Below are 8,723 nucleotides of genomic sequence, written 5' to 3'. Positions count from 1 at the left end.
GAAGCTGTTCTGAAGGCAAAGAGCTTAACTGCTAGATAATAAATATGCATATGGTTGGGTCTTTCCATTATTTTGTCTACCCCCTGTAAATGTGCATAGACAGACGCACACACTTTTGAGTGTTTTTGTTGTCTATTTTTGAAACCTAGTGCTAATGTAACCTCCACACAGGCTTTTTTTAGATCACACAGCATTTTATATCTCCCAGCATCTCCACACAAGGTCAAGGAGAGCTTCCCTTCCTTACAATAAATCAAAACAAACAAAAACGCCTTAGCAGATTTATTGGTTTGAAATTAGCGCTTCTCCTGCGTTAACATTCTTACCCCCCTCACCTGGTTCCCGCGGTAATAAATTCACACAAACGCTCGGAGGGGCTGCGAGGAATTAGAGAACGGGTGCAGGTCATCCTTTTATAGTTTGGACGGGGATCACAGCGAGCCCGGTGCAGCCGTCTGGCTGGTTAATCGCACACCTCGCCTCACGCTAGAATTGAAATGCAGGCCTGGATGTGTGTGAAGGGGCCAGACAGTCCTCCCGGGCTGTGGCGCGTCCGTAACTTTGGCTCACAGATGTTAGTGTCCCTCGCTCACTCGTCTCCGCAGCCACCAAACTCCTAATGCCGCGTGACAGGAGAAAGCAACACTGAATCGGCCCCCGAGTCCAGAATTCGCAAGGCGATCAGCAGTTACTCAGGAGTGTCAAAACCCAGTCAGTGCTTGTGATGTCACAAGAGGGAGCCAGGAAGAGTGGAATATCATCACAATCGCTGTGGTCAAGAGGTTGGGGGGAAGAGGAGCTGATAACAATTACCTCGCCCTGACAGTTGTCACGACGATGTGCCTCACCTGTCAGTCAAGCCCAGTTTAACAGAGGTTATTATGATTCTTATCAGCAGCGGAGAGTGTCTGCCTGCGCTGTGTGTGTGTGCGTGCGTGCGTGCGTGTGTGTGTGTGTGTGTGTGTGTGTGTGCGCATGTGCGTGTGTGTTTGCAAAACTGCTCTGCTGTATGCCTATTAGGCTCAAATTAGCTGCCCAACTTCTCCCTGTGATACAATTGCCTTTTGAGTCCTAAAGGCAAAAAAATTATGATACACGGTTCCATGTTTTTTTTTGTTTTGTTTTCAGAAAAACTCGTCATAACTATAACTAAAGGGGAATACATTTGTCAATAATAACGCTGACGGTTTCTACAGCATTTCCTACGCTGCTGAAATCTGTTAATAAGAGTGCTCTCTCCCACACCCTTGAAGGCCCCAATGCCAAACCCCAAACTCCCACCCGGACCTACCTGGCCCCACCCAGCCCCGCCTGGCCCCACCCGGCCTGCCTGGCCCCGCCTGGCCCCACCCGGCCCCGCCTGGCCCCACCCGGCCCCGCCTGGCCCCGCCCGGCCCCACCCGGCCCCGCCTGGCCCCACCCGGCCCGCCTGGCCCAGCCTGGCCCCTCCCCCACATGCAGGTAAATGTCTGCGAGACACACGCAGGATTGGGTACCTGTCTGGCCTGCACCCCGCCCCCTCCCTTCCTGTCTCCTTCCTCACACACGCTCCACCCTCTGGCTCCAATCCATCTGCGCGGTGCTCTGTGCCACATCCCCAGCTCCTCACATTACCGTGATTTATCGCCGGCCCCCCCTCCCTCCCCACTGAACAAAACCAATTGATCAGCCCTGTGACAGGGGTCTGGAAAGTGGGGGGGGGGGGGCGGTGGCAGCGGTGGGGTAGCAGCGGGGGGGACAGGGGAGCGATGTAGGAGCCCGCAGAAAAACCCCCCAATGATGAAGTGTTCCGTGGCACCGTGGAAACAAGCAGCAATAATGTGGTTGCAGCCGCCGATCGGCTTCCTGCCTCCTGTCTGCTGCTGTCTGCGGCTGATTACAGCCTGCATCCCTTTCTCCTAGCCCCTCTTTCTCTCTGTTTTCATTCACCCAACTCCTTCTCTCTTTTTCTCCATTCACCCAAATCTCTCTCATTCTTTCCTCCTCCTTCCGTCTTTTTTACATTCACCCAACTCCTCTCTCTTTTTCTCCATTCACTCCACTTCCTCCTGTTCTCTCTCCCTCCTTCACATCCATCCTTTCACCCAGCTCTCTCATCCACTCTCATTTTTCTATTCACCCAACTCTTCTCTCCGCCCCCTCTCTCCCTCTCTTTTTCACTCACCCCTTCGTTCTTTCTTTCTCTCCTCTCCATATTACAAATTGTCTTCACCTGCTTCCCACTCTCTCTCTAATTCTGTCTCTTTTTTTCTGCTCACCTCGCACTGTCTCATCTCTTGCTCCTACGTTGGCTTAGGAGCCTCTCCTCTGTGCTAATATTAGCGTGGCAGATTGCCTCGATATCGACGCAAAGCAAACCAGAGACCACAGGCTGACGAAGAAGCCCACAGAGCTTGCACAGGGCATGATGGGTAATGGCCACAGTCTGCTGTACGAAGGGGGGGGGGGGGGGGGGGTGCGGGGGTCATTTAAGGAACGAGGGGCTGTCTTTTAAACTCATCACAACCTAAATCGCAGTTACCGGAGGCGAGTGTGTTTTGTCACGGGCATGGGCCGCGAGCCGTACTCTGTCGCGAAATCTCTCTGCTGCGCCCCTGGTTGTTTGTTGATTGTCACCGGCTGTTTTGCCTTGAGGCCACCCTGGCAACTTTTTTTAGCGGCAGCTCACATGACTAGTTTTTATCTTCGCCAATGTTCATGACACCCCATCCCCCCCCTCCCATTTTCTACCCGCCCGGCCCCCCCCCCCAGGGAATGCAAAGATTGCGATTCCGTCCTGAGGCGAGTTGTTCACCCTGAAGTAGGAAAGACACCCAGGACGCCGCATCCCTGCAGGGATGAACACAGGCCGGTCCTGACGGGGGGACACCTGTGGCTCGGAGATGGCATTTTTTTTTCCCTGATACATGATTATCACCAGGTTTATGTTTCTGCCTCTGTTCCTGTTTCTTTTTCTGTTTTTTTTTTTCCCCCTCGGAGCGGACATTCTCGGAACAGGTGGAGCGTGTCGGATGATCTCGGCGAGAAATTTTGACCGTGAAGCCTCACGTCTGCCTCGCGTCTGGACCGCGGGCCGGAGCCTTAATGAGACCCCACCCGGAGAACGAGGTGCTGGGGGTCAGGCGCGGGGAGGAGAAAGAAAGAAAAACAATAGAGCCCGCCGCAGATGACACCTCCATTGTAGGGAGCGCGTAGCAGAACTGCCAGCGATAAGGGGGAGCCGCAAAAGCCCTTTATTCTGCGGGGCGGATAGCGGCGTGCTGGTGATTATCACAGCGATTTAAATACAGTAATCCCATTTTCTGCATCAGCCAAATAGACCTTCACAATGGGCTCCAGTGAAAGGGATAGGAGAGGGGGGGGGGCAAGGTTATCTGCCTTACGCTTATTCTCGCAGTGGATTGGGGGGGGGGGGCAGGTTTCAGTGTTGTTGGGGCATGTGTGTGCCCGTGTGTGTACATTTGACTGTGTTGGGGCCGGGGGGGTGGGGGGGGGGGTTGTGCGGACGTATAATATGAAATCTGACAACAAAAGGGAATTAACAACAAAAAAAGAGACGCAAGCTGGCTCATTCTCCCCCTCTTCCGGTCCGATGGAACAGTTGATGAAAGTTTAAATGAAGCAGAATTAGGAGATCAAGGAAACAGAGAGCATTGTAGGCACGAGTCCCCCGCGACCCCGAGGCAGCTGACCCGGGTGAGAACACGAGACGGGCGAGAGATTGGGGGAAAAGGGGGGGCGGGAGGACTCGCGAGAGGGGAAAGAAGTACCCCTAAATGTGATAATCTCCAATCACGTTGAACATCAATTCTGACACAGGGTACTTAATGAGGCCAGCCGATCAAGCATGCTGCTCTCTCGCTCTCTCGCTCTCTCTGTCTCTCTCCCTTGCTTGCGTTCCCCCTCTCTCTCTCCCTTTCTGTTTCTCTCCTACGGCTTTCCTTTGATTTAATCCCTCTCACTTGAGCTGGTTTGAGCAGGAGATGGAAGGGAGGAGGAAGCGCATTAAACAGGCCTCTGTGCTCTCGCCTATCTAAATGCTAACGACTCGGGGGGGGGGGGGGGGGGGGGCAGTGGGGGGGCCAGCGTCGGGGACGTGCAGCCGCGGAGGCTAATCTGGTGATGACTTCTGCGTCGGTGAGTTGGTTTGGGGGTTACGGGAGGGTGCCAGAGGGCAGTGGCGGTGGGGGGGGGGCGCTGCGGTGGTGCTGAAGTTTTCCTGCCTGTGTTGGGGGTCATTACCACCATGAGGTGGGCGGGGGGGGGGGGGTGAGAGGGGGAGTGTCTTAATGCCACTCCCCTTGACACACACCTTCTTCACAGCTCAGGTTGTCGCTGCACCTCCTGCGCTGGCAAGGAGACCCTGGAGAGCGCGGTGCCGAGGTCAGCGGGGTACCCGGAGGGGAGCAGAGACGCTCTGGGCCGGCCAATCCTTCATTTCCGTCTCTGTAAAAAGGCCCCCGGTGGCTTCAGTCAGAAAGCACAACCCGGGGAAGGTGTTTGGTGGGACGTACCAAGATTTTCTAGAGCAGCCATCTACATGGGCTGGATGCCAAAGCCCTGACATCACCAAGCAATCCCTCCCCAGCCAATCAGGGAGCTGTAAAAATGGCCACCCTGGCCACACCATCAGCCTGTACCGTCACCCTTCTCCCCTGCCAGAGAATCGACCGTTCACTTCCCACAAGACGTCTAGATACCGCAGTTTTAAAGACAGTGATCGAGTAATTAGAGCGCTTCCTAATTTACTTCATTTGAGCTTACTGGTTGCTTGTCGCAAGTCAGTCGCATAATAACTGTTCATTAAGCATCTGATCAACAGCGTATGAGCTGACAGCAAGCTCACTGCGAGTGTGTTTGTGTATTTGTCATTCATATTCCCAGTGCTAGTTTGTCATTATCTCTGCTGGCCTCTGATGACATCCTTTTCAAACACTCATAGGCTCCCTTCAGCAAAATCGGCAATTAATTTCAACCCACAATATATGATACAATGCGCAGTATTGCTATGACTAGCTCCCCTAGGGGTATGCACATGTGATGTGTTGTGACCCAATCCTAACAACATGCGGGTCAAATGATAATCATAAATGCTAATCATAATCATTTGTAATTTACTTCCCAATACTGTTTCAAAACACAGCTCTAGGAGGTCCTTTGGCTGCTAAAGTCTTATTCTATGAGAAGTCAACTGGTCCGAGATGAATTTCTGGGGTAAAACTTTGAGGTCAGAGTGAATATGCCATGATGACAGTACCAGTCTTGCAGTTATCGTTCACAGTTATTGTACCGTCAGACCGACTGCCTCACATTTGTTAGTTACGAGTTTGAGGCAAACCAAGTCTGACAGCTCACACAAGCCTGTTTTATTTATTACACTGTAATCATCAAGCAGATTTTGCTTGTATGTCAAGCGCACAAGTTTCAGTCCCTCCAGCTTGCATTCCATCTGTGAAGCGCAGGAGAAAATTCGCTTTTTCAGGGCTGCGCGACGGGACCGTCTGAAAGGAACGGTTTGCGCATTTGGTTTTAGCCCGCTGCTCGGTTGCGTCTCACCGCTCCCAATGTGAAATGATGCTCCTCGTTCAGCCCGTTCTACCCCCCCCCCCCCCCACCCCACCCCATTTTGACCAACGAAACAGCCGATGCAAGCGACTGATTTACATTTGTGAGAGTTTAATTAATATTTACAGGTTGAAATATTCTCGCAGTTGCTTCATGCTCGGGAGGAGGGTTTTTTTATTTCTCCGGGCCAGGCCTTGCTCGGAAACAGGAGCAGCAGCTCGGCACAAAGCGCATTCTCTTCCACGAACGCTCCGCATTTTAAATCTACAATGTCCTTTTATGTTTTATGCGCAGAGGCCCCTGGGAGAACAGCTGTGCTGGCGCTCTACCTGGCGTAAGACGGAGCTCGCTTCACCGGGGAGTTACCGGGCGGAGAGGGAAGGGGGCTGCGTCGCAGCGCAAAGCCAAATGACGCCGAATCCCGCTCTCCAGTTCGAAGTTTTCACCCCGTGTTGTCCCCGTCACCACAGAAAGCCTGTGACCTTACCGCAATTAAGCATTTGACCACCCCCGCCCCCAGCTCTCAACATTAGTGGCGGCGGCGGCTCGGACTTGTGCCGCAATTAAGCCCGGGTGCAGACAACGGAGAGCGAGGGATGAGCGTGCTCACAGGGAAAAGACGCAGCTTCCAGCGCCGTACCTGCGGCTCACACAGAGCGGGCGCACACGAGGCCGTCCTCCGCCCTCCACGGTATTTTTAGCTGGACGGATAATATCATGCAGCGCTTTCTGGGTCACGCAACACCCCAGCCTACACGGAGCACGCCAGCGGCCTCCATCCGCCAGCTCTGACGTGTTTTCTGGCCCTTCGTGGTTTGCTAAGCAAACGCAAAGCGTTCTCTCCACATTTCTGTTATTAACATTGCTTTAGCGTTAGTCTGCTGCTGTGCAAAATTGATGAGGTTTGTGATATTGTGCCCAGTGGTTAATCGGAGTCGCTTGACTTTGTCTACCTATTGGATATGTTTTCAATAGAATCAATTCTGTTATGCAAAGGTTTATACGGCAACAGTAGCACCTGTATTTATAGCCCTTGATGTTTTTTTTTTTTTACTAGCAGTATGGAGTCCAGTTTCCTCTGTCTACCCCACGTATATAAATTAATAATCTTAATACCTTTACTTGGAGTATTTGCGGTACCAGCCGATTTTCCTTTTTTGGAGAGCAATACTGCCCTCCTGTGTTGTGCGCGGGAGTCATGATTTTCCTCCGTTTCTATGGGGATTTAAGGGGCTTTATTTGTACAAGCGCGTTTAGAACATCGCTAATATTTGAGTTAATGACAGGTACTCGGAGTCAGCACAAATCAAAGTAATCACCGACTTTCAGGATAACAACGTGCATTGTAGTGTGACGGTTGTTTCTTTAACTGAAATGATGTTTGTTCTGTGTATCCAGGGGTGTGTGTTTATGGGGGAATGGGAGGTACGTGTTCCTTCTCAGTGCTGAGAGCGTGTGATTAACTAACGAAAGTGTAATTCAGTATTTATGTAACAGCAGTGTCCCTCCAATGTTCAGATGAAACTCACACACCTGTATTTATCCATGCTTGCAGGTTTATTTTTTTATCTTAAAATGAGCTTGACTTCATTTTAAAGATATAACTGTACAATATAATGCAGGTGAGGCCTACAGCGGCTTTTATACAGGTTTTTTACTGTCGGGGGGGGGGGGGGGGGGGGGTGAGAGAGAGAGAGAGGGAGAGAAAGAGCAATAGAGAGAGAAGATGTGTGAGGGAGGAGGAGACAGAAGCACAGAGAGAGAGAGATGTGAAGAGACAGAAGAAGAGAAGGAAGAGAGACGTGGACAGCACAAGAAAAGACAGAGGGAAGGAGAAAGAGACAGAGAAAGAGAAGATGGCAGAAAGGGAGGAAGGAATAGCAAGACAGAAAGAGAAAAAGAGAGAGAGAGAGAGAGAAGGAAGGTATACCGTGGCTTATCCCACATGGCCACCCGAGACCAAGGAACCTTTAGCATTAAAGGAAAAGGTCAAATCGTAGGCGGGAAAGGGAAAAGGTGTTTTTGTGTGTGTGTGTGTGTGTGTGTGTGTGTGTGTGTGTGTGTGTTTGTCACGCATGGCAAGGTAATATCATCCCTAAAAAAGCCTCGCCAAGATTGTGCACTTCTCTCAGCTTGGTGCTTTGTCAATGTGCTGTGACTAATCCAGAGGTAGTCCCAGATCCCAGCTCCTTATCCTAATTAAAACAGGATTAAGCAGCAGGGGGCCCTCAAGCAGTTCCACTCGCCCGCTCTCCCTTCCCTCCCTCTTCCAGAATAATCGCACCTCCAGGAATTGCAGGAAGGAGCTACCGCTGGACTCTGGCCCGAAAAAAAAAAGAAGAAAAAAAACTCACAACAGAGGTGTAAACTGCAAGTCTAGGTCACTTTGATCGTTACACCCAGCACTGTGCGCCGAATTCGGTCCCCGAGTTTTGAACGGTGAGGCTTCACGCTGATGTATGAAATTGGCTATTTTATTTATAATGAGTATTTGTCAGCCTCCAGACTACCTGCATTGACTGGTTTGCTGGAGAAAGATATGCACTCATTTTTCTTCATGGGGACTGGTGCATGTTCACATCTTTACCAGTGTGGTGGTTTCGCCCTCATATGTTTGGTAGTCTGCGCACGCCATGGTGCTTATTTGCGTGTCAGTGGTTTGTTTTCCCCACAGTATCCATTTACACCGCTAGATATTTATGGAACCAGTTCAGGGTACCCTGTTCAAGAGCACAGCCACAGTGCCACCCCCAGGAATTCAATTCGCAATCTGGAAAAACACACAAATCAAAAATCCATTTTCACTGATAGCGATTTTTTTTGTTATCCTATCAGACAGTAGGCCTTTGAAGTATTGACCTCTCTGTATGAGGCTGCCTTACCCTAGCTATATTTATGACATCAGATTGCATCAGTTCACCTTTAGCTCAGGCATGGGAAATTCTGGTCCTAGCAACAGTAGAATCTTGTGGGCTTTAGCATTACATTACAACTCGCGACTGATTTTCACTGATTTTAAAACAATTACCAGCTGAAGGGCAATGCAACCTGGCAGGCCCAGCAGCAATACATTACATTAAATTGCATTACATTCATTTAGTTGATGCTCTTGTCCAGAGTGACTTCCAGCACAAAAGAACATAAGTGTATCCATAGTA

At 50.8% G+C, this 8,723-nt stretch overlaps 1 protein-coding gene across 1 annotated transcript in view; it reads left to right on the top strand.

Moving 5' to 3' along the window:
- LOC118778457 (vegetative cell wall protein gp1-like) overlaps nucleotides 1–1,465 on the top strand; it is a 24,051-nt gene extending 22,586 nt beyond the window's left edge. Inside the window, exon 3 of the mRNA XM_036529989.1 lies at nucleotides 1,254–1,465. Within this exon, the coding sequence (XP_036385882.1) occupies nucleotides 1,254–1,465 (212 nt within the window). The remainder of the gene's footprint in view (nucleotides 1–1,253) is intronic.
- The last annotated feature ends 7,258 nt before the right edge of the window (nucleotides 1,466–8,723 follow it).

The sequence above is a fragment of the Megalops cyprinoides genome, chromosome 5 (genome assembly GCF_013368585.1).
Source record: "Megalops cyprinoides isolate fMegCyp1 chromosome 5, fMegCyp1.pri, whole genome shotgun sequence".
NCBI classification, from domain to species: domain Eukaryota; kingdom Metazoa; phylum Chordata; class Actinopteri; order Elopiformes; family Megalopidae; genus Megalops; species Megalops cyprinoides.
The sequence above is the reverse complement of the archived record's forward strand: the minus strand, read 5'-3'. Positions and strand labels throughout refer to the sequence as shown.